The sequence below is a fragment of the Sturnira hondurensis genome, unplaced genomic scaffold (genome assembly GCF_014824575.4).
Source record: "Sturnira hondurensis isolate 20B ecotype Veracruz unplaced genomic scaffold, ASM1482457v3 Scaffold0004068, whole genome shotgun sequence".
Classification (NCBI taxonomy): domain Eukaryota; kingdom Metazoa; phylum Chordata; class Mammalia; order Chiroptera; family Phyllostomidae; genus Sturnira; species Sturnira hondurensis.
The window spans coordinates 2,780,234-2,807,547 of NW_028076699.1; the positions used below are offsets into that span (position 1 = coordinate 2,780,234).

Consider the following 27,314-nt stretch of genomic DNA (forward strand, 5'->3'; position numbering starts at 1 on the left):
TTAAAATTCTGTTTATGTTATTGGCAAGGCTTCCAGTCAACAGCAGTTAAGTTTGGGAGAAGTCAAAGTTCTACGTGAATTTTCCACTGAGCAAGGGGTCAGCACCCTAACCCAATGTTGTCCAAGAGTAAACTGTAATTTCTGTTACACTGGACAACACTGATTATCTCTTTTTGGTGGTACTGCTCTATATTTATTCACTTATTAACTCTAAATGGTCTCTTTCAAGGCCTGTGCCTATTCTTTAAAGATTAGTGTCCCCAGGTTTCTAACCTAGTCCAAGGTAGATCCTTAAAAGTTATCTTACTCTCCTCTCAGAGTAGTAATTACCACCCATGCAGCAATGACTATGCCCCTTCCTGAAATTCACTTATTTCAAGATTAGCATTCAACCCGTGCCTCAAATTCGAGATGTTCAAAACTAGACTCAGCATTATCCTCCATCTCCTCCACCAAACCTATGTCCTTTATTTTACTTGGTCACACAGCCTATATGCTAGAGACCAAGAAATCAGGCGACATTCTCCCCTAAATATTTCTTAGAGTCAAGTTTCAAATCATTATCACAAATATGGAAATGACAATGATATTTATTGTTTATTATGTACTAATCATTATTCTAAGTGCTAAATGCCCTGCTCTCTTAACTCCATAACTCTGTACATTGTCCTCGATTATACAGATGAGAACCCTGAGGCACAGAGAAGTTCAATACAAACCGATCCAAACTGACACAGGAAGTGGAAGCACTACAGGTGACCTTCAACGGCCTGACTTCAGTTCACATGTAGCATGTTTAACCACAACATAATGATGCCCTCAGTCAGAGCAATCCGAGTATGAAATGGGCTAACCTAGGAAGAACTGAGTTTCTTGTGATGCTGGAGATTATTTTGACATGTATAACTTTTCAAGTAACAAATTATCATCTCAAAATCATTAATAAAGATAGAAACTTACTTTCTTTACATATAAAACAAAACGGAAAAAGTCAAGTTCAAGCAATCTCACTAATATTACAAAATATGTTTCCAGGATGCCAGAAAAAAAACTGTTGATTTCAGGGACCTTCTACTCAAATAAGATAACCTCAATGGTTTGTTGATGCCTGGGTTGTTTATCACTAACCTTTGGGGACTTTATAATATTCATCCATCTGTCTGGGTGGCCTAACGAGTATGTCCCTGAAATCCCCAGTAGCACCAATAAAAGTAACCAGTGCTACAGTTCCCTCATCTATACAACAGGGGGAAAAAAAGTTTAGTTCTCCCATTCCCAGTAAAGAATTAAAATTACTGTATACTGAGAATAACAGAGTCTGGCAGAAGTAACGCCTGCCTGAGCATGGTAGTGTGGTTGGCAAGATGTTTTTATGGGTGTAATAATTATAGTTTTAATTTGAACAGTGCACCCAAAGTGTCATACAGTGTGCCCTGAGTGTGACGTTATTATGTTACAGAATTACAGGCTTGTAAGTTTTTAATAAAGATTGTGTCATACAAAGGGGGCATTATTTGTACCAAGCTCTGTATGTCATCTTTCCAGATCAAAGAAGTAAGACCAAGGACTCCAACAGCCAAATAGACAGGTGTGTGTTTGTTTCTTTTACCGCCATCCAAGGACATATTTTTCTTGATTTGAGAGAAAGAGAGAAAGAGAACACCGATGTGAGAGAAATACCAACTGGCTGCCTCCCACACACCCCAACCAGGGATCCAATCCCAACCTAAGTAGGTGCCCTAACAAGGAACGAAACCCGCCACCTTGTGGTATACAGTGAGGAAGGGGAAAGGGGAGGAGAGGTGGGGGGGATGCTCCAACCAACTGAGCCTCCTGGCCAGGGCTAGTGTTTACTTTTTAAGGACATATGTACCAAAGGGTGACTGATTTCACTCAGAAAATAATACAATGATAAAGTATTATAAAGTACTACTCTGCCAACAAATTTGATAAAGTCGCAGGATACAAAAATCAATATACAAAAACCAGTTATATTTCTTTCTATATGCTAACAAAGCTATCAGAAACAGAAATTAAGAAAATAATCTCATCTACAACTGCATAAAAAGATAAAATACTTAGAAGTAAATTTAACCAAGGAAGTGAAAGATCTATACACTAAAAGCTATAAAACAGGGGGAAAATGGAGACAACTGTACTTGAACAATAAATAAATAAATAGATAGGTAAATAAATAAAAACGGAGGGAGAGAGGGAGAAAGGCTATAAAACACTGATGGAAGAAATTAAAAATGACAAATAAAGGAAAGATATGCTGTGGCCACTGACTGGAAGAAATAACATTGTGAAAATGTTCATGCTACCCAATGCAACCTACATATTTAATGCAATCCCTATCAAAATTCCAGCCCTGGCTGGTGTGGCTCACTAGATCGAGCACTGGCCTGTGAACCACAGTGTCACTAGTTCGATTCCCAGTCAGGGCACATGCTGTTGCAAGTCAGGCCCCCAGTAGCAGGTGTGTGCGAGGCAACAACACACTGATGTTTCTCTCCCTCTCTTTCTGTCTAAAAATAAAATAAATAAAATCTTTTTAAAAACCCTCTAATGTCATCTTTTACAGAAATAGGAAAAAACAGTCCTGAAATTTGTATGGAGCCACACAAGATCCTGAACAGCCAAAGCAATCTTTTGAAAGAAGAACAAAGGTGGAGGCATAATACTTCCCAGTTTCAAACAATATTACAAAGAGTAATCAAAACAGTATGACACTGACATGAAAACAGTCACATAGGTCAATGGAATAGAGGCCAGAGATAAACTCGTGTGTGTGTGTGTGTGTGTGTGTGTGTATAGTCATTTAATTTACAACTACAATAGTAGTCAAAAATATAAAATTGAGAAAGAACAGTCTCTTCAATAAATGGTGGTGGAAAAATTTCGAGCTACATACAAAAGAATAAAACTAAACCGTCATCTTACATGTTACATAAAAATCAACTTGAAATGGATTAAAAACTTAAAATGTAAGACCTGAGACCACAGAAATTATAGAAGAAAACAGAGGGGGTGAGCTCCTTCACATTGGTCTTGGCAATGATTTTTTAAATTTGACAACAAAAAGAAAGGCAACAAAAGTGAAAATAAACAAGTGGGACTAAATCAAATGAACAAACCACAGAGCAAACGAAACCATTTAACATAATAAAAAAAACAACCTACCTACTGAATGGGAGAAAATATCTGCAAATCATATATCTGATAAGGGACTAATATTCAAAATATATAATGAATTTACATACATCAATAGCAAAACAAAAAAACTTCTAATAAAAAAATGGGCAAAGAAACTGAATAAACATTTTTTTAAAAAGAAGACATACAAATGTTAAACATGTATAACTAATTTGTCAGGGAAATGCAAATCAAAACCACAGTAAGATATCACCTGACACCTGTCAGAATGGCTACCTAAAAACAAAAACAAAAACAAACAACAACAAAAAGACGTAAGTGTTGGAAAGGATGTGGGAAAAAGGGACCCCTCATACACCATTGGTAGGAATGTAAATTAGTGCAGCCACTGTGGAAAAATGTATGGAGGTTCCTTAAAAAAATAGTAACAGACCTAACATATGATCCAGCAATCCCACTTCCAGATAGCTACTGAAAGGACATGCAAACAGGATATAAAAAAAATCTAGACTCCATATTTACTGCAGCACCATTCACAATAGCCAAGATGTGGAAAGTGAGTGCCCATCAACAAATGAATACAGAAAGATGTGGTATATACATATACGATAGACTACTCAGTCATAAGAAAGAAGGAAATCCTGTTTGCAGCAATATGGAGGGACCTTGAGAGCATTGTACTAAGTGAAATAAGCCAGACAGAGAAAGACAAATACTGTTTGTTATAAATGCATATATAAATGTGGAATCTCAAAAAAAAGTCAAATCTTCATAGAAACGAAATCAAAAAGTGGTTGGCAGGGGCTGTAAAATGGGGAAAATAGGGAGAGGTTGGTAAAAAGGCCTAACCTTTCAGCTGTAGGATAAATAAGATCTGAGGATCTAATGTAAAACATGGTGACTACAGTTGATAACACTTTATTGTATAGTAAATAAAATCTGATACAAGAGTAGAAAATATTCTCACAAAATATATATATATGTAAATATGTGAAATGATGAATGTGTTAATTAACTAGTGGGAAGGATCTTTTCACAATATTATCTATATCAAATAATCATGATATAAACCTTAAATATAATTTTGTCAATTATACCTCAATAAAGCTAAAATTTAATTAAATCAAGCAATTTAAAGGTATTACTCTGTCTATGGTATCTGAGGAAATATGTGACTCATTTATCTTTACACCTAAAGAAATTTTTCCACATGAAACAATGGAAAAGAAATTACATTATCCCTTGAAAGAGTCAGGCTCTCTGATAACCAACTGTGCATCTGCTGTCAAGAGTCAAATGGATTAAGAATACCACCTCATTTTGCTGAACTATATTACATTAGTCTCTATTCCTTAATAATTTGTTAAATGAATTAGCACTTAGTTATAATTAAATATGAATTGTTGTCTCACAGTCACACTCCACCTGATACCTAAAGGATGTGCCTAAAAATCATGTAATATAAACAGATTTAAAATTGAGAATTTCTTCCACGTGTTACAGCCACTAACTTTTCCAGGGAATTAAATGAAAGAAAAGGCTTCCATTCATCAGAGTTTTATTCCCACTTACTTATTCAGTCTAAAAACATTTTACGGAGTTTCTTCAACCCCCTAGAACTATGTTGATCAAAGACATCACGAAAAAGAGGTTTACTAGGTCTCTGTTTGGTGGAGGGGACAGCATCGACAATAAGCAGCCGTAGTAAGTTGTATTATGGTGCTGAACCTGTCTGAAGACTGTTAGGACTGCCTTATCTGTGAAGGGAGAACACAGATGAGAAGGAACGTTAAGGAATGCCAAGGATGGCCAAATCTGCCATAATTTATTATGTATGTAACTTAACATTCCGATCAACACCTCCTCTGGCAGGAGCGCTGAGGAGCACTCCGCCCTGGAACAACTGCTAAGCCACTGGGATTACGTGGTGAGCACAGCAGCTCTGTCACCTGCCACTGTCCCAGTACCTATTCCGCTCTTCTTTCCAGACCTAAAACTCCCAAATCACACCTGAGCCCATGTCTCTCCAGAGTAAAGACTTGTAGCCTAGAATCACCTGTAACTACATGTGGCCATGTGACTTTGCTTTGGCCAATGACATGTAAACAGAAATGTCCCTGGCAGCGTCTTCTTCATCCTTCCTTTCATCCTGAACCCTGGAATTCCAAAGCCACCATTTTGCACCGTGAGGACAGAATTAAACAGGTGGGAACAAAAGGAGAAAGAAAAGGAAGTCCATGCTTCCGACACCATCATGCACGACAACAGTCTGAACCACCTGTTCAGATCCTTGTAAAGCAACAAAATATTATTTTGTTTAAGCCAGTCTTATTTTGAAAATTTTTGTCATTCACGGCTAAGTCTAAATAATACACTCTTCAGAGTACTTTGAATCTCAAAAGGCTTGACCTTCTTAAAATTTACAATTTTGCTGAACTACCATCCATGCATTAATGAAAGAAATGATAATTTACAGCCCATACAATTTCTTGGACTAAAGAGTTCTACAAACTTATCATCCATTAATGGTTCATCTTGTTTTTCCTAAATTATAGACAAATTACAAACAGTGCTCTAAATCTATGGACTTTTATGGAAAAAATCCACACTTACTCATTCTATGCCTTTTAGAATTGTACATTTGATAAGGTAAAGAGCTATCATACTGCTTTATATCGTTCTACAGGTAGAACTGGGGGTAACAGAAGTTCAACTGGGCCAAGTGCCCTGTGAAGCCTGTCGTTCCTTCCTTTTTCACCACTACAGCCTATACTGAAAATTTCCTTTCTAGGGTGACCACTGTACCTTCAGTCTACTTTTTTCACAGGATGTGTAATGCTAACATTTACTTGATTCTCCGTTCACCTCTCAATACTAGACGGTAGAGGGCTGGAGGTCAGGTCCCTGAGGTTAAGAACTTGCCCATGGTTTTTCAGCTATGAAGTGGCAGGGCTGGCATTTAAACCCAGCACTGTGCACCACGCAATATTTAAACAGCAGAAGCTCAGCCATTTGTCAGGATTACCATACGATAAATCCCCACGTTAAGTAACAGGCTGGACTAGATCAAGTCTAATTCCCCTTCCAACTCTTAAGATTTTTCTAATTCCATCCCCAAGGATCATTCCAAACTGACAGCTGCAAGTCTTTTAAGCCACTCCAGCCTCCTGAGGATTTCAGTTGCCATTTTCTGGATGCCTTCCAGCTCTGACACATTTTTCTTGATGCACGAGAAACAGGATTTCATGTAACTGCATTGTGTAGTTGTAAATACACAATTGCTTTGCAAAAAGATTATAATTTTTCAAATTTCCAGGAGCATTCCTGATAAAGTCTAGCATTTTTTTAACCACAAGTACAGACCCTATATTTTTATGAAGTATAATTTGGACCACTTTTCTTCTTATACATTATTCCTTATTAACTCATATAAAATACTTCCTCATTCAAATTTGGTGTGTCGTATAATTTAAATTATTCTATCTAATAAAATTAAAAAGGAACAATTAAAAATAAAGCACTGATTATTTTAGGCCTGCAATATAATAGGTATATTGTCCAGGCTCAAACAGAAAGTTGCCAAAATACCCTCCTACTACGAGGGTCACAGACACGCTCTGTAATAAAGTGAACTACTCCAGGAAAGAGAACACTTCAGTCCAAAAGAAAATCTGTTTAATTTCATGCGTTCCACAGGACTAGCAGTTACGCGTGGTATTTTCTATGTCTAAACAAAGTCCACCTAGGCACAAAATATGTTTGTAAGCAACTTTTGTGGCAACTGAAAAGACATCTCATCGGGACAGAGCATTCGTAACGCCGTGCTGCCAGGAAACCACTGACCCACATAAGTACAATCAAGTCGCTCACCGTATTGCCAAACATAGCTGGAAGAAGCTGCGTAAAATGTTCAGGGTGTATTTGGGATGGCATGGCTTAAACCTTAGGCTACAAAAATGTACACTAAATTGCTCAGGAAATTTTCCATGTGAAACCACAAGGAGATGGGTCTCATCCTTCAGAATAGCAACACCCTTTAATTTGTCATCCAGACGTTTCTCGAAACCATGCAGAAACTTCAGGAACAAGCTCCAGGGTCATTTGTAGTGGAGGTTAGGTAAAGATAGTTAATGATTTTCCCAGAAATCTAGGAAGAACAACTAGCAGGTGTATACACATATGCCAAATACTTTATATACATTTTCATTTTAACCCTATAATAACCCCGAGAGGAAATTTTATAGATGAGGAAACAGGCTTAAAATGACAAGTAAATGATGAAATCAGTATTTAAATCCAAGTCTCTCAGATTCTAAAGCCTAATTTCTTATTGATTAAATTATACTGTATCCTATGACTTCTCAAGCAAAGATTTAACTTGTAACATCTAAAATAACAGTGTAATATTAAAAACTTACATGATTTAGTGTTGGGGGGAATGAGACTCAGAATTTCTCTTGCACATTGAGATGCAAGAGACACAGCTCTTCCAGTTACAGTGAAATTCCTTACCACCCCAGTTAAAAGGATCCTGTTATGGCCCTAACAATCTTACAATGAGACCTTGAAATTGGCCCTAGGTTTAAGGAGCGGGGGGGAAAGTTGGGGAGCAGAAATAAGAGAACCGAGGAATGTACACGGATAAGTTTTAGGCCCTGAGGGAGGGCACATTTATCAGTTCTCAACCAGCTTCCAATTTTATCTGCAGACTCCAGGATTAGAAACACTTCTCTTTCCACTGCTAATCGCTTTTGACCAATGACCATGCATTATAAAATACTTCAGCAGCAAAAAAATATTAGTCTTCTGCACCCCCTCCAGCTACAGATAAGGCAAGCTGATTCAAATAAAAAGCAAAGGGCAGACTCAAGAAATTGTTAGGATGGTGTTGACAGAGGCTCTGGGAGCCAGGTCAGATTACGGCACCTCACAGGACGGAGGTTCACTGAAGGTGGGAAGCGGGCCCCGTCCTCTACTTACAGAAAGTCCTGCAACTAGTCGGAAAACTGGAATAAGGAGGTACTTTGATTTATAGAATATTGGAGGCTTCATACAGTGTTATAGATTATGCACACAGTATTAAGTAGTACATATTTAGGTACTGCCTACCTTTCCAGTATCATCCTTTGCCATTCCCTGGACTCAAATGTTTACAACTAGGTAAGTGAAACTAATCTGTGGTTAGTGGTTCCCTTCAGTCGGGGGTGGAGGATAGAAACATAACTAAAATGAGACACAAGGAGGACTTTGGGGGACACTGGTCCATTTTGTGTCATATGGTTACATAAGTATGTTCAGTTTGTGAAATTCATTGAAGATTTATGTCAGAAAATCACTTAGAATGCATGTAACTGTCTACATGTGGCACACATAAACTGAAGAATGTCTGCACATTATACCCATACCAAGGCTTCGTAAGCCAAGGGCATCGCGTGTCAGCAAGCGGGGCCTTGTCAGGTGTCAGTAACCTTCACTCGTTTATATCGAAAGCTTCCACGAAGGAGTCAGGACAATCATCTGACTCACGTGTCTGACCCCAACCACCGTCAGTCTCCTGCAAAAGCCACACAAGGCTCCTTTCTTCTCCACCCACAGTGAAACAAAACTCAGCCTCATTGCTTTTCTCCAGATTTCCTCTTCCTGAAAGTCCTTTGAATTTTAAATTTCTCTAGAGAATAGGTCTGAACAACAAGCAAAAAGACTTTATTCCTTTTGATCTGATACTGATTAAATAAGTACTACCAGAACTTACTTAATGCTGGGTTGGCCCAAAAGGCCATTATTTTTTCCCCATAAAATAAAAGACACGTTTTTCATTTTCACCAATAACTTTATTGACTGGGATATTTTCAGTATGTCAGCTACCTTTTGCTATTTGCTTCTAGTGAGTAGAGGCCAGGATTGCTACTAAACACCTTCCAATGCATAAGACAGCCCCACAGCAAAGAATCATTTGGCCAAAATGTTAACAGTACAAGAAACTCCACAAATCACTTCTGACACGTTCGATCAGTCACAGCACCTTCTCCATACACTGCACAAGTCTTTTTGTTTCAATTGTGTTTTCACCTTTCTTCAAATAATAAAGCATATGTCAAATATGTTGTGTATTTTCTTTCATCCTCAACATTAAAATGGCTGCACAAAAAATTCACCAATTTTGATGTTTTGTTTTAAATGCACACTGATATGACAGCTGTCACAATACAATCTAACAAAACTGTTTCAAATGAAGTTAAAGACAACTAAGCATTACTAGAGCCATCCTATGGAAAAATGTTAAAGACTTTTTGGCCAACCCAATATTAACACACAGTTCACAGACGAGGAAACTAGGCATCAGAGATCAGGGATCGGGAAGATGGTGTATGTATTTGCCTCCAAAGCCCAAGCTCAAAACTCAAGCTACTTTACCTCCCGATAACCAGACTCTCTTGACTGTAACATAATGGGAACGCTTCCTTGCATGCTTATCTATCCTTTGACCTCCAGCACTTGAGTTGTGACATTAGAGCACTGCGGAGGGACGGGGTCTAACAGTGACAGGCCAAGGAAAGAAGGACAATGGATGAGAGCGATCACGTAAGGAGAAGTGCTGAGCTCAGTTCAACCGCAGGCAGGGGAGGGCTATGCCCTTTGCTCTGGATCAGATATACTCGTTATTCATCAAGCGCTGCCAAATGTCGAGAAAATAAAACGTGTTGAAACAGTCCCATAATATAATGTGCAACACGCACTCACTTTCTAATGCGAGAACTCACGGATCCTTGACTTTTTTCTCCTAGTTGCTTTTACTGCCTTTGGTGTGTGTACTCACTTGTTCAGTCATCCATTTACTCATTTAACAAATATCTGAGTGTCTACTGCATCCTAGGCACGGCTCCAAATGCTGAAAACACAAGTGCTGTGAAAATGGAACTTGACTTACGATGACAGAGAATATAAACAGTCAACAAATATGCAATGGTCGCAGATGATGGCAAAAATAAAGAAAGCACAATATGTGTCACAAGAGTGGAGGCAGGGAAATGGGCTATTTTACATAAACTGCTAAAGGCCCGAAGATACAATTTTTCAGCAAAGATTTTCGCTACATCTTATTTCTTGGAGAAATGATTACATGTGCTGCATTCCACTTTATTTTAAAACCTAAGTTTATACTGGCTTTAGATATTAACTTGAAAGAATTTCTTTAAAACTAAGTCAATCAAGAATTCCATAGAAGAATCGACTCACTTTTTATATAATCATACAAGATGAATCATTCCCATAGAGACAGAACAAGTTTTCCAGTATAGAAGTAATCATTTAACACTGCTAGAGAGAGAATTAGCATTAAGGTCGAACACAGAAAATTTGAAAATGTGTTCATAGACATCCTCACCCCTTCTCTTATGTCTCCCCCACTCTGGGCCTTTACGTGTCTGTTTTCTTTCTGTGCTTATCTTATTCTACTGCGCAGGCTTTGTCTCCTTCAAACTCTGTTCTTTTCCTACTTCCAAGCACCTTCCTTTCCACCCTCATTAACAGCCCCTAATGAATATATTTACTAAATATAATTTCATGTTCTATATCATCTTTTTTTAAGATTTTATTTATTTATTTTTAGAGAGAGGGGAAGGAAGGGAGAAGGAGAGGGGGAGAAACATCAATGTGTGGTTGCCTCTCACGCAGCACCTCCTACTGGGGACCGGGCCCACAACCCAGGCATGTGCCCTGACTGGGAATGGAACCAGCGACCCTTTGGTTCGCAGGCTGGCCAGCACTCAATCACGCAGCCACACCAGCCAGGGCGACATAATTTCTCTTTAAAGGAAGACTGTGAAATGACTTTAGAATTCTCTCCAAAACGAGAAACAAACTGTTTCCTATCTGCAGGGCCTTTAGATTTTCATTTTAGTGGTTACCCTAGAGATTACAACAGGCATCCCTGACTTATTAGAATCTAATATAAATGAACAGTTTTAACATTTCCTAGACAACACAAGGACTTTAATTTTTCCTCTCCCATGTTTTCCTATTGTATTTTATCTCTACATATACTTTAAATCTCACAAAACTATCACTTTGTATACTTAATATCTTTCTGCCTATAGAATTCTCCTTGATGTTCCCTTCACTGTCGTCCTGCTGGTGACATATTCTCTCAACTTACGCTTCTCTGAAAACGTGCTTTGCATTCATTTTTATAGGTTGGCAGTTCATTTCTTTCACCTCTCTAAAGATAACCATTGCACCGCTCCCTCACTTTCATCCTTTGTTGTTGAGAAAGTCAGCTCACTGTTCTTTCTTTGAAGACAATATCCATCTTTCATCCTCTGGCTTCCCTAGGATCATCTCCTAACATTCCCTCCGGTCTCTGCAGTGACAGGGAGTACACTCCGGGACAGGAAAGCCTCAAGCAAACAGGACTGGTTTTAAGCAGTTTTCCAAGGGAATGACTAGGAATGGTTTTCTTGTTTTTATTCTGCTTGGGATTCATGGAGCTTCTGAGTCTGTGGCTTGATGTGTTTAATCAATTTTGGAAAATGTTCTGCCATTACCTCTTCCAATACTGATTTTGTCCCATTCAGTGGCTCCTCCCCTTCTGGAATTGTTTAGTACCTACTCGGTATGATCACCAATGTCTTTGGTTCAAAACAACATTCACACTAACAGGACCCTATAGGTAGTAATCTACCACCAATTTTACTTAAGTTTGTAGGAGAATGTAGGAATGTAAACACACCATATCAATATGGTAGAATCAAATACATCTCCACCAGGAGTCCTTAAAATACCTCGTTGCTGCTTCCCAGACCCCTCATCGCAGAGGGCAGATTAGGTGGTGGGGCTGAAACCCACGCGTGTAAATACAGTGTGTTCTGCATTCAAACGGTAACCACGTCATAAAACTGCCCGCTCATGCAACTTCTACGCCCCTCACCAGGGATGCACTGATTTAGAAGAGACATCATAAGGAAAGCTGGAAATCTGTCTCCCTACAAATGTTATGCTGGTAAAACAAAGTAGTATAATGTAGTCCCTTAATTAACATGTCTCTTTATAATCCTTCCAGTGCAGATATAATTCACCAATCACAGGCCATTTGCACAATAAATATTGGTGTTTGGCACAGAGGCAAAAAAAAATTTGAGAAATTATTAATATAAGATATACTGAGATATTTTTTCCACAGAGGGAGAGAAAAACTTAAGCCTTCAATTACCTTATTTTTTGGGCTATAAGATGCACTTCCCCACCCAAAAATTTGGGAGGAATAAAGGTTGTTAATGCTGCTGTTAATTTCTGTTTACCTTTACATTGGCAAAATATTATGTTATTTATGTTGTTAAATATTTGACCACATTTTTTGCTTCAAATTTTTTTTCCTATTTTCCTCCTCTGAAACCTAGGTGTATCTTATGGTCTGAAAAATACAGTAACTTTCTCTCTACAGTTTCCAAAATACATATGTTCAACTTTTCACTACATTCCCATACATCTCTTATACTTTCTTTCCATCATTTTGTCTATCTATGCTTCAATCTGGATATTTAAAAAAAATTCCAATTTATTAATTGGAAAGTGAGAAAGGAGATGGAGGGAGAGACAGAAATAGACAGGCAGAGAGACATCATTTGTTGTTCCACTTATTTATGAATTCATTGGTTGAGTCTTTATGCTCCCTGACCAGGGATCAAACCTACAACCGTGGCGTATCAGAACAACTCTCTAACCAGCTGAGCTACCTGGCCTCGGCTTCAATCTGGATGCTTTTCTTCTAGCCTATCTTCCAGTTCACTAATCCTCTCTTCAACAGAATACAATCTCTGTTAAACTACCCATAGTTCTAGCTAAATTATTACATTTTTCAGTGACAGAATTTCCTTTGAACATTTTTTATAGATTCTACTTGTCTGCTAAATTTTTCCATCTTGAATGTACTGGCTCAAATTATTTTAAACTTTGTGTCTGATAACTCTGATATTTGAACCACCTATGAGTTTGCTTCTATTGTGTTGGTCTTGTCTACTGGAATGAACACTGTGTGTGAAAAACTGTAGAGGCTCCAGCTGATTTAATTTTCCTCCAAAGAATAAATATGAGACAATAAATATAAATATAAGAGCATCTTGATAAGTCTAGGATTAAGCTAATTGTAGAAAAAATTCCAGTCTTCAGAGAGCTGCAATAAATAAAAAATTCAGCTTTACCAGGGACCTCCTTCTTGATAAGCTATAAATTCTGCTGTAAGTCTCCAGGACTTAAACTCTGCTTAGCTTTTCTGTCCTTAGCCACTGCTCTCTTGTTCAGACTCTCACATTTACTACTTTTACACATTAGCAAATGACTCAAATGCCAAATAAAATTTCAGGCTCACTCCAGTGCATTTTTCTTCTGACAGGGATATTGACCATTCAAGCCCTGGCTACCTTCAAACAGATTTTTAAATTTTCTCCAGATTTCCTAATCATTCTTGACTAAAGTTGATTTGATAAAAGTTGAAAGTTATAGCCATGTATGAAAGTCAACTGCACTAGAAAAAATGTACATATAATAACAGAATATTAAGATTAAAAAGGACTTCATAGAATGTCTATCTATGCCCAACTTCCACTCGATCTTGAAAGACTATCACCCACTAAGTAAATGTGTCAATGACAGACACTAACTGAGCTGTGGCACAAGTTATATCACTTCCAGACAACCTCCTTGATAGTAAGACCCTTGTTTCTCTGGAGTATAATCTGCCCCCTTAAAATGTTCGCCCAATAGTCATTGCTCTGTCTTTCAAAGCATCATTGAATACGGTAACTCCTTTTTCCAGATGATGGTATTTTAGCTCTTTAAAAGCTACCACACTTAAAATACACCTTCTCATAGAATGAAAAAACTTGTATGTCATGTTTCCGTTGCCATTCCCACATGGGATACTTTTTGGGCTACCCTAATAATAATGGCAGTTCTCTGAATGAAATATAATTGGGTAAATTTTTTCCAAATTGTAGTGCAAAGGGCCCAATATTCAAAATTTAGTTTCATGGAGAGCACAGCAGAACTATACTACCCCTACAACTACTAATGAAAACAGCCTCTATACAGCTACCTTCCACCCTGTACACAAGAAAGTCCTGCACCTAAGCACTCATAACGTACACTCCTACACTTGGGGCCAGCTTAAACATCTCAGGAACTACTACCAACTGCTCTACTGTTTTAAGTACCTGGTTTTTGTATTTGTTTTTTCCCTAAGTGCTAGATTTGACACTTGTCCTTATTAAAGGTCTCTGTATTGGCTCTCACCTAGCAATCCAGCCAATACGCATTTAAATTCTGATTCTGCAGTTGGTGTATTCATTATGTCATCGAGCTTTCCCAAATAGGAAATCTTACTATACTCTTTAAACAGAGTCAATGGCTGAGATGTTCCTTCAGGAACATACCTGACTTCTTTGGGGACAGTTGTTCAGCAGGAACAAGCCATTCAGAGCACATTACCTCATCTCATCCACAAAGCTACCGTAATACACAAAGTGTAATTTCTCACTGAAATCAAGTTTATAGCATATGATAAAACTGTTACACTGTCTATGAATTGGGAGAGCACTAGGGGGGTCTGGTGTAACTCGGTAAAAATGTGGATTCATCATATCATATCTGACTTACAGCTCCAATGTTAGGCATTTAAGTAAATTCTGTGAACAGTTCCCACTGGTTTAAATTAACAAATTATCTTTTGTAATCCCATTGCAACATTTTTAACACTTGTGGAAACATTTGCTTAAAATTGAATATAACTAAAACACAGAAAATGGTTAGTTTGTATTTATTATTTCATTAACTGAATCTTGGAAAACTGAAGCCAATTACAGAATACAATACAGTACCAAGTTATACTCAAACACATTAAGAAAAATATACAAAATTAACTCACACTTACAGTATTTATCAAGTTAAGGTAAGAATTTATAAAATTATATGGCATATTTAAAATATTTTATTCCATTATTATTTTTCATTTTGATTAAATTTATTGGTGTGATATTGGTTAATAAAACTGTACAGTTTCAGGTATACAATTCCATATACATTACTTACATATTGCATTGTGTGCTTAGTCCCAAGTCAAGTCCCCTTCCATCCCCCTATACTCCCACGCCCTCGTCTACCTTCCCCCACCCCTTTGCCCCGTTATTTTCTATTATGACAGCTGTATAACTACCTGGTAATTAACTTGTAATTTAGAAATGCAGAGATGTTAAGAACATATTGCTCATGGTATTTCTAATAGTATGAATAAAAAAGACTATGAAAAATGGTATTTCAATAACCTGATACACTAGCATTCAGACTAAGACACACAATATAGCAAGATCAAATAATTGTCTTTAACCACATAAAAGGTTGTTTTAAAACTCTAAGGGCAAATAAATAATTATTAGCACTTTAAAAACAAAGGCATCACCAAAAGAAATACAGTAAAATGTATCAGAGGCAAACACTGTTAAACATAAGACACCACTCAAGCAAAAGTACTGTTGCCTTGAAGGGGTAATGAAGGTTTCTATTATTAGCGGAGATAAGAGCTGCCTGAAATTCTTTCCTTAATAACACCACACTAAAAATAAAGTGGTTCACAACATTTCAAAATAAACACATTGCTTTACATATGCATTTCCATCACATAAACAATAGGTAAACATCTACTCAACCCTATTCAAGGAGCTTTCTCTTACATTTGCATCTAATAACTATACTAGGGAGCTTCACCCTCGTTTTTATAACACATTCAGTATTTCAGAAGTCTTGTACTTACTCATTAGCTCTTAGAGGATTTGAAATTAGATCTTCTGCTAAATCAAATGATCTGTTTGCCTTTAAAAAACTAACTGCTTTCTCTACAAAGCATTTTTCTATCACCAAGAAGACCACAAAAGCCTCAAAAATAAATAGGGCGGTATTACCATTAAAAGCAATAATACCAAATGCTTTAAGGAAAGCTCACATGACCCACGAGACGAGTGAGTATTTTGTTGTGTTAAACACCCCCACATGCACACACACAGACCCAGTTACAGCAGTGGCCGTGTCAGCGCGGGGAAGGGGGAAGGTCCAAGAAGTGAGGGAACCACTCCAGCATATGATCAAACTACTACAATCCTTTCTAATTTACACAGATTTGTTAGGACAAAGCTGGCAGGAGGGCATTTACAGATCAGTCTGTATTTTCTACAATTTCAAAATAATGAACTGTATTACTTTGTTTCTCCTTAAATGTGGCCCACACGTGAAAACTGCCAGCGGCTGCTCACACCCTCCCCCGGCCCCAGTGTTTGCGTCCTTCCCTGAAGAGTTCTGACTGTGACCACAGGATCTGGAGCGTGTACGTTGCAGTGTTTGTACACACGCACTGCAAGTGGTTCACAGGGGAGGGTGACGAGCGAGCAGCATCTGGAGAATTAGAGTTTTCTGTACACATTTGAATGAAACATAAAAGAAGAGACAGGAAAAACAAAACAGAAGGTCATAAACTCTTCTTTCTTCTCATTAAATAAATTTCTGGTCTCAGAACCAGATCATAGATTATTCTCAGAGTTCAGCCAGTAATGAGTTTAAGTACACAACAGGTCCTAAGTACACAAAGGTACATCAGACTTAAGTACTTCTGAGCATCTTCTACATCTTCTCATGTACTTCTCACAACACTGTAAGGGAATATATGGTATTATTCTCCTTTTTTTAAAAATAGATCAAGTGGCTTTAGCTCAAGGCTACACAGCTGGCTTATAACAGCAAAAGTTCCACACCAGGTTCTCCAAATCCAATGTTCTCTATAGAATATACTATGTTGCCTTTTTGGACTTTGAATCTATCTACATTTATAACATTGTTTCCTATGGGAAATACTTTTTGAGAGTCAGTCAACTGATTTCACAAAATGAACAAAATCCATTCGGAAGTTAAGGACAAAATTATCTATGTCAAAACATATATGGTAGCCCTGGCTGGTGTAGCTCAGTGGATTGAGTGTGGGCCTGCAAACCAGAGGACCACGGTTCCATTCCCAGTCAGGGTACATGCCTGGGTTTCGGGCCAGTTCCCAGCAGGGGATGCACGAGAGGCAACCATACATTTCTCTCTCTCTCCTTCCCTTCCCCTCTAAAGATAAATAAATAAAATCTTTCAAAATATATATGGTATATGACAGCAAAAAAAACCAAAGAATCTAAACAGCATATCCCTTACCTAATTCTTTAAGGGAAATGACTAAATTGATTTTGCTTCAAATACTAATCTTCTGGTATTTGATAAGAGTATAGCTTCATTATTTAGAACTATTTCTTAATTAAAATCAGGCGAGCTAGTAATTTATATAAACATTCACTTTTATTTTCACTTCATTCTATTTTTTTATTTTCCATACCTTTGAAAAACAAATTTCATGACTTACCAAAAATGGATACTGTATTTTAACATGAGCATTAAGAATTAAGTATCATATAGCACAAATAAATTAGTCATTCAGAACATTCCTCAATGTAGGCAACCAAAACCTAGGGACAGATTATCACAGCTCTGTCTCAAGGTTGATTATCAGAAGTGAAGGATTTCTAAACATAGCAAACACTTAACACATCACACAGGGTGCAGAATTTATTCACGAGAGCCACTGATCTTTTTAAAAGCCATTTTATGTACCTCATACTCACTTAATTCTCCTACAAATTCCAGAAGGTAGATAAGCCAAGTGTTGTTACTGACATTTTACAAAGGACGAAACAGGCCCAGGGCAGTTTAATGGTTTTCCCAGAGCCGTGGAACAAGAAATGGCTCAGAGTTACAGCTCAGGGCCGACTAACGCCTTCCAACATCAGTGTTCTTTCTAGGGCATCAGACCATTTGCACAAGTTCTCTTTAGCTGATTACTCAAGGCTGCTAGTAATCTTGGTCGAGGTTTCTTTTATAATACAAAAAAAAATCTGAAACCCATAGTATTTCTAACAAATTTGGGTGAAAAATTGTTAGAATTCAGCACATTCATCATATAAGAAATAGAAGGACTGAGATATAAAAGTTGAGAATATAAAAATATACATTTTAAGCATACACATGGAATTTCAAAAAACTTATCCTCTGTAAATGTGAACTAAAATAAAGACATTTAAACCTTATTTTTTCAATCCTTGATTAAGATCTACAGACATGTAAAATTATGTTTGTAGACTTGAAACTCACAAGATAATTAATATACAAGGGGGGACCCAAATAAACCAGAATTGTCTTCTGGAGGGTGGAGCCCTTGTAGTACAGGCTCCCCCCCCTAGGTGAGGGTTCTAGGGACCCGTCTGCATCAGTGGACCAGCTGGCATTGTTCTGAGAGGCTGTGTTCGGCTTCCATGGAGTTTTCTGGAGACTCTTTCAACACATTTGCCCATTTCACAATGGGTGATTTACACGCGCATCTGCCCACACCATGCTGAGTGTTCGTTCAGCAGTTTTTGACCAAAAACAGCATGACCTCCATGCCCCACTGTCCCTATCCACCCGATCTTGGCCATAGCAATGTTTTTGTGTTTCCCCAGATGAAAAAAATTCTCAAAGGGGAACATTTTGCCAATGTGGAAGAGTGAAACAAACAAACAAACAAAAACAGAAGCACTAAAAGGAATCAAAACTGATGAGTTCAAAAACCGTTTTGAGCAGTGGAAAAAAAATCTCGGTAGGTGTATTGCATCAAATGGAGAGTACTTTGAAGGTGAATGGGGTTTAAACATGGAAGAATAAATACACATTTTTAATAAATAAATTCTGGGTTTTTGGAGGTCCCCCCTCATACAATGCATTTTGACTTTACATTTCCTATAGAACAGACTCTGGAGCCAAAGAACCCTAAATCTGATTGCCAATTCTACCCCTTACTATCACTGTGACCTTGGAAAACTTACTTAAAGTATCTGATCCTCCATTTCTTCACTTGCAAAATGAAGCTAATGCCAAACTCAGGATCACTCTGGGCAATAAATAAAATCAAGTCCATACATAGAACTTAGAATATAGTAAAAACTAACTCAAGTTATAACTCGACAATAACAAATGCTGCCAAGGATGTGGCAAAAATGAGAACCCTCATACACTGTTGATGGCAGTGTAAAACAGTACAACCACTTTGAAAACCAGTCTGCAGTACCTCAAAAACATAGACACAAAACTACAATGTAACCCAGTAATTCTATTCCTAGGTATCTAGCCAAGATATACGCAACATACGTCCACACAAAGACCTGCCTATGAAAGTCTGTGGCGGCACTATTTTTAATGATCCAAAGACAATGGCCATCAACTGGCACGTGTGGAGACAGAGCGCAACATGCCTGCAGGTTGGAGTATTACCCAGCAATAAAAAGGAACAAACTAGAGGCACACGCCACGTCGCGCAGAAACCTCAAAAACATTCTTAAAGCCAGTCATAAGTGACTCCATACTGAATGATCCCATTTATGTGTCCAGAGAAGCAAATTTGTACAGACAGAAAATAGATCAGTGGTTTTCTGAGGCTGAAGGTAGGAATGAGCATTAACTCTAAATGGGCATGAGGGATCCTACTGTGATGATGAAAATCTAAAAGTGATCGAAGGTGAAGGTTGCACCACTTGCTAAAATTACTAAAAGTCATTGAATTGTACACTTGGAATGAGTAAATTTTGTGATATGTACAATATATCTCAATAAGCTGTTTTAAAAATGCATGTGCTTTTGTTCCTTGTCTCTTGAAGAATTAAAGGAGTAACCTTAGATTACAGCCAACTTCCATAATTTGTCTTAAACAAACAATTGTACTAATTCTAACTTTGGATGGGAAAACCAGCATCTGATTTAGAGAGGCTCCAACAAGTATTAGGAACACCCCTCTGAATGGTTTCTCGCTGGACAGGGGTTCTCCAGAAAGAGAAGTTCTCATAAATCAAAGTACCTTGTGTTAGTTTCTATTTTAAGAAGCCAGTGCGTGGAAGCAACTCAGAGTAGTACACACAAGAGATTTTTAACTTGTCCTTTGACAATGGACCAGTTGATTAGATGGGTGTTTCAGTCTCCATTCAGATTACAGTTGAAGAATTCTTTAAATAAAGAAAAAGTTCAACACGATTTGGAAGATCAGAGGGTAATTATATGCCCTGTACATGTCCAGACAGCAAGGACACCATCTGATTAACTGCATAATGTCGAAACACAATTGTCCTCAAAAATGATATCCATTGGCAACATTTCAAGCATTAATTCAATCCCTGGAACTTCCTATATTTAATCTACATATATTCTCCTAACTATTCACCCTACTTTTGAGGTCTTTCAAAAATAACCCAGAACTTCATGGCCTTCATGGGACTTCAAAGAATTTTACAAACTTTTTAGGTCTTCACACAAATACCACCTTGTCTGTCAGGCCTGGCCCAACACCTTACTGAAAACTACCATCCTCGCAACACGCCATGGCCTCCCTCCCCTGATACAGTTTTCTTGCACATACAGGGATTATTGTTTGTCTTCCCCTACTTAGGTAAAACTTCCCCAGAAGAAGAAATTTTAATCTGGCTTTGTTCTTTGCTATATCTCCACGACAGTGCCTAGCATATTGCAGATGTATAATAAGGGTTTTCTGAACAAACGAAAGAGTATCATCACATAATATGGAATAAACTGATCCTGGCCACAGAAATATATTTCTTGTATTTAACAGACTTAAGATTAATGGACAGATTTTAAAGAAAACAGAAGCCTCAGAATGAAATACCCAGACAGCCTATCCAACATTTCTACAGCCAAAAAAAAGCAACGTTTCACTTATGATTCTGGATCTGCAACAATCAAACGGAGAATATTTTTAATAAGCTGTCTCAAGTCCTGGAGAGAGGACAAATTAATTAAATCCCATGTGACTCTTGGGAACAACAACAAGATGGAAAGTTTAATACTTAACTAGTAAGAGGTAAAAAAATGTTTTTATTTTTCTGAAGCAGCCTGTTTTTCGGCGCTCAGGATGGGATTCTATCCCCAGCGAAAACAGACAGCAGCATCTGCCTCCTCAGCTCTGGCGCCTCAGCCCCGCGCCCTCCCAGTCCAACCTCCGGGACCTCGTCTCTGCCACCTACCTCGCCGGGCGCCCCCAACACCGTGTCACCCCAAGACGCCGCCATTCCCAGGACTCCCGACCCCAGCGGCCCTCCGGCCCTTCGCTCCCGGCACGCAGGCCTCCCTCCCTCCCTCCGAAGCCCCCGCACCAGCGGCCCCACCCACCCGGAGTCGGAGCCGAAAGAATCCGGACGGCAGGGACCTCCCGCTGGAAGACATTTTACACTTCACCGGGTTCTGCCCCTTTCTGGATGACCTTGGGCGCGGCCCCAACCCTGCGGGGTCCTCGTGCTGTCGCCTTCAAGGCGAGGCCACCACCTGCAGTAAGTTGCCGTGGGGATGGCAGGAAACACCACGGAAAGCGCCCAGCGGGGCGCCCACACCAAACGTGAACTTGAACCATCCATAAAGGGCGCTGGTCCCCGGTCTGGTCCACACGCTCTCAGAGCTGGAAGTGCCCTGGATGCGGCAGTGCGACCCCGGCTTTCGGAGGACCCGGCACCACGGTGCCGGAGGCAGAAGCGCCTCGCTGCCCTACACACGCTGGCTACGCCGGTCCCCCGCCCGCGCCTCGTCCCCGCTCGGCGGCCCCTGCCTGGCTGCAGCCCACTGCCTGGTGAAGCCCACCTCCCTCCCGGGCCCCCAGCTGCACCACTCCACCTGCCGCCAGGCCCGCGCCGGCCCCCACCCGCCGCCCGCCCGCCCGCGCGGCTCCGGGCTCCCGGTTCCCCCGGCTGAGCCAGCGCTCCCGCGGGGCGCACAACCCAGCCGTGCGGCGACGGCCTCGGCGCTACTTAACTCTTCACTTTGCCGAAGGTGCCGACGCCCAGCGTGTCTCCCAGCACATAGTGTCCGATTTTCACCCGCCCTTCGAGCTTCTGCTTCTCGGCCATCTTCGGCGCGCGCAGCTCGCCCGCTCAGTCACCGCCGCTGCCGCAACCACCTCCGAGCGCTCCGCGGTCCCACCTCGCCGCCTACCCACAGTGCAGCGGGCCGTGGGCGTGGCGGGGGGCGGGGCAGGGCAGGGCAGGGCGGGCCGCCTGCGGGAGGGGGCGCCAGCGCGAGCTCCTGCGGGTGGGTGGGGGGCGCCCCAGGCAGGTGGCCTAGGCCCTGGAGCAGAAAGCCGGAGGGTGGGGGTGCAGACCAGGGCGTGGGCCCGGGTGCTAGGAGCAGAGGGGGCGGGGCACGCCAGGGTTGGGGGTGCAACAGGGGGAGCGGAGGGCGGACGAGCAAGGGGTAGGGTGGGTGCTAGGCGGGCAGGTGTGCGAGGGTGGGGTGGACAGCGCCCCTTTACCTGAGAGTGGGGCCTGGGAGTGAGGGTGGTCTGTGGGAACCTGTGAGGGAGGACACAGGAGGGCGTGAAGATGTGAGGATGCGATTAGGGCACAGTCCTCGAGAACGGAAAGAGGTGGATTAATAGAATTTGAGCAGAAGAAGGCCCAAAGAATTTGAACAGAAGGCCCAAAGAATTTGAACAGAAGCAGGCCCAAGGTATGGGGACAGAGCGGGTGTGGAAAAGAACAACAGGGGTCTAAGGAAAACCGGGTAAGAAGCCCTGGGCAAGGGCCTCCACCCCAGGGCAGTCGGAGGGGAGCCTCGAGGAAGTTTCTCAGGCTGCATGTTTGTGATACAGGACTTGGCACCTGGAGAACATTCTCGGCTCTCTTCAATCGTCCTCCACTCCGTACATTATAATCAGTTATTTTGTCCTAAAGGTGCAAGACACTCTGTCCTCCTGAGCTTTCGTTCGAATTTACACAATGTTCTCCAATAAATCACAGCCACAGCATTTGCTCAACCGTCCTCAAACACATGCTTATATAAATAGTGTAGTAGTTTGTGACAGAGCTGCGCAGAGACGGTGAAAGATGTGAGAAGGAAACTGAATGAAGTGAGCATAGAAAATCATGCACATACGGAAAAAGAGGGATTGTGAAGAGAAGGGACCATTTAAGCACACAAATTAAAGAAAGAATAAATGTGATAAAGATAGAAGTGGGAGTAGGAGGGGAGGGCAGGTGAAAGGAATCCAGAAGCATGATGCCCAGATACAGTGTTGAAGACTGACAAGAATTCAGTAATGAAGTGATTATGTATTCCTCCCTTCTCTTCTTCCTCTTTCCCTCCTTTGCTTCCTTCCGTATTGTCCTGTTCTTTAATGTTGCCTATCTTTCAACGCTTAAAAATTATTTGCAGTTTGGTAATAAATGTTTAAAGATTAGTTGAACATTTTTAATACCGTGCATAGTAGAGTTTCAAGGTCACATTCCTCCAACACTCATCACACTTTATATGTAAAGAGAGAAATGTATTGATAGAAAAAAAAATAAGATGTACCTAAAGTTTATTTTCTGAGAAGTGATAAATACACAAATGACAAACATACATCCATTCTCATTTGGACACTGAAACAATCTGAGAGCTGATCACAGCTTATAAATTATAGATATCACAGCTGTTAACAGAGGCTATTTTTATTCATTCTTGAGATCATCTTTCTTGCTGACAAGGAGTATCATTTAAGAATCACTCTACCTAGCTGGCAATTTGGAGAAAATAGCCAGTTATTTCTGATACCAAACCTTTGTTTGGTTGAAGGTCACTCCATCAGCATTCATTCAAGAGAGTAAGAGAACAAAATACCTATTCAGCTTTTGAGATACAAGATGTAGATCTGTCTCCCCTTCTAATATCCCATTACACGATGTTGAAAAGTCAATTGGATTGCTTTCTTGAAGTTACATGAAGACAGACTATAGAAAGATATTTTGACATATTCTGCACTGTCTTAACTATTTGTTGACAATTACAATTTAAATTATTGTATATTTCACAACTATGATCCTCACCTCACTACTATGAACTACTTATAGCTTTATTTTTATGCCAAACAAGTGTATAACTTGATTAAAAAGTCTATCACAAAGGAAACATTATTATCCCCATTTTACAGATGATAAAACTTAGATTTACCCGTTCTGTTTTGCCCAGGGCTGATCAGTTAAGTGGCAGGGTCAGAACTCATACCTAGGTCTGACTAGTCCTTTTTCTTTCTATTATACCACAGCTCCCTAATCAAAACGTGGTGCTCAATGAAAGTTCACAATTTTCCCAATCATAGGCCCATTCTCCTGTTTTTATTATTTCTAGGACAGGCCAATAATATACGCCTTAAACTTATTTTTAGCTCTCATCCTGACTTTTGTTTAGAGAAAAGGCTGAATGTTCTGAGGATAAGAGAGTAGGAGAGGACAACTCGGGAGCAGCCGCAGCCTTTTGCTTGCCCCCAGCATTGCAGCTTTGCCTCTCCCTCCCCAGCAATGCAAGCCTGAAAGTTACTCAGATCAAGTCTCTTTCACTGTCAAGCCCCTTGGGGGTTTCACTCCCCCAAGATGTTCTATTAAACACAATATTCCCCATTGTGTTATTTTCCGACAATGTTTCCGTTCTTAACCCTAGTCCAGCTGTTACTGCCTAACCCTCCTAGTGCTGGGTAAGGGATTATTGCACTTCAAATATTCGAAAGTGGGGCCTGAATATGTGAATCATGGAGTACCACTGACGTGATAAACTACACTGGAGTCCACCCGTATCATCAGTCCCCAGTTCCTCTGAGTCTTTGTGCCGGGTTGCTGTCTCAATGAGGCCTGCCTACCCAGACCAACCCTGTTTACACTACAGTCTTATCTCACCTGTATTGCTTCTCTTCCTCGGTTTACTGCTAACATACTATGGACTTGGTTATTATGTTTTTTGTTTTGTCTATCTCTCCCAACTAGAATGTAGTTTCATAGGAGAGTTTTTTCTTTGTTTTGTTCACTGATATATCCTCAGTGCCCAGAACAGTGCTTTACAAATTATAGGCACCAAAGTAGATTCCGGTTCTGCGACATTTGAAGTTTATACAATGTGGGGGACTTCTTTATGGAAAAAGAAATTGCAAAATTAGGTTTGAAAGTGAATATTTATTTGAAATAAAAAAACCTACCTAGAAATAATTGACAACAAAAACTTCCTCAAATTCAGAAAAACAAACCTTTATAAATTAACTATCTCACATACTTTTTTAATGCTTGTTTTCTACATTTTGGGATTGTATATTTTTCTATTGCCTCTTCATATTTTATAATATTTCTATAGAGAGAATAGAAAGATAATAGTGCCCTTCCTCTATGTTGGCTGAGCAGGCTTTTGATCACATGCTTCTCTTCAGGATTTTTATGGCACTTTTTATAAAGATTTTCTTCATTTATATTAAGAGAGAAGGGAAGATAGAGAGAGAGAGAGAAAAAAACATCAATGCAAAAGAAACATTGATTGGTTGCCTCTCCAGGTGCACGGACTGGGGATTGAACCTGCAACCCAGGTGTGTGCCCTGACTGGGAATTGAACCAGTGACTTTCGCTTTGCAGGATGATATCCAACCAACTGAGTCATACCAGTCAGGGCCCCAGAGCACTTTCTTCATGTCGTTAATATAGCATCTATCAATTCTATTATTATATACAATTATATATGCATATAGTTATAATTAGCATAATATATAGTATATATCATGTTTATATATACTTCATATATATAAATGAACATTCATATACTTATGTATGAAACAGCATATTCTATCTGCTATTCCTAGGGCCTAACACAACCTGGTATGTCATTGCAGAAATACTTGTTGAATTAAAATAAAGAAGGTGGTCACTAAGCTATGGAATCAAGCAACAAGAGCATAGGGAAGAGCACTCTAAAAAGAAGTCAAAGCAGTTAATAGCAAATTCATTTCATTCATATATGGGTATGCATTAAATACAAAACATAATATTCCATCTGTGTGTGGTGGTCATTAATGAGGCAGGAGATGGGCGTAAGCCAGAACATTCTGGACCCTATAGATTTATAATAAGGTGTTCCTGTATGGTTATCCAGTTTAAAATAAAAAGAAATGTGGATACTGAATGATTAATGAAGTGTGAAGTGTGTTGATGGAATCTTATACGTAATACAAGCCAAATAATTACTTCTTTTTTTTCATTTTTATTATGAAAATGTTCAAGCATACACTAGAGTAGTGTAAATAATCTCCACTTTCAATGATTGTCAAAATTGTCAATATTTACCAATCTATCTTTGCATTTTGAAAAATGTGTTAGTTTCCTGGGGTGCTTAAAAGGAAATGACCAGATCGATGACCTCCCTGGTAAGCATGGGTATATGGCTCTAAGAGACAAGAACTTCTGTTCAGTGTAACCGTGCGGTCACCATCACAGCTACCAAAGTCAAGGGCAATTCCTTACTATTATGGGATACCCACTCTGTCACATTTTCTCTGATTGTCTTAAAAATACAGTTTTAGTTTTGGTTTCTTCTCAACAGTACCAAAAATGTCTATAGTTACCATTTTGTTGCTAAAGCTCTAGTGTCTCTTTTCATCTGTAATGGTTTCTCCTCCCTCTCTTTTTAAAAAGTGTGTCTGTTGAAAAATTGGGCCATTTCACCTGTTGAATGTCCCAAACTCTGTTGGTTTTAGCTCAATAACTATTTCTAATAACAAGAGGTATATGGTGATCAAGAATAATTATTTAGAAGCAAAGTGTCTGAGTTCATGTTCACGTGAGCCACTGAGCAGTGTCTTTAAACAGGCCATTTCACATCTCGTTGGTAAAACTACGAGTGTTGACCTGGGTTATATTTACAACTCTTCTCTCCTTTGCTCGGAAACTCAACTCCCAAATCCCACTCCCCATTTTAGAATGAAACTATCAAAGGAAAAAGATGGGCTAGGCTATAGTTTAAAGTACCTCAACAAACTAAACTTGGTACATTTTTTTCTTACATGCATCTACCACTTGACATTTATTATTATTGGTTTGTAAGGTTGAGAGAATAATGTTACCTGGTCTGACCTCTTCAAAAACATTAGTAGAGGCAATACTTAAAACCCTTTCAAGGAAATGTTATACATAATTTTGAAATGTTATTTTTTAGCAGGTACCCTAGTAACAAATATTAAACCTAACATAACCCATTTTCATTTTGTAGCTGGATAC

At 39.4% G+C, this 27,314-nt stretch overlaps 1 protein-coding gene across 1 annotated transcript in view; it reads right to left on the reverse strand.

The window, feature by feature from the left end:
- Positions 1-22,248, reverse strand: part of PRKAA2 (protein kinase AMP-activated catalytic subunit alpha 2) — a 61,243-nt gene extending 38,995 nt beyond the window's left edge. The window contains exon 1 of the mRNA XM_037043171.1: positions 22,067-22,248. Within this exon, the coding sequence (XP_036899066.1) occupies positions 22,067-22,160 (94 nt within the window). The 5' untranslated portion in view covers positions 22,161-22,248. The remainder of the gene's footprint in view (positions 1-22,066) is intronic.
- Between the last annotated feature and the right edge of the window lie 5,066 nt (positions 22,249-27,314).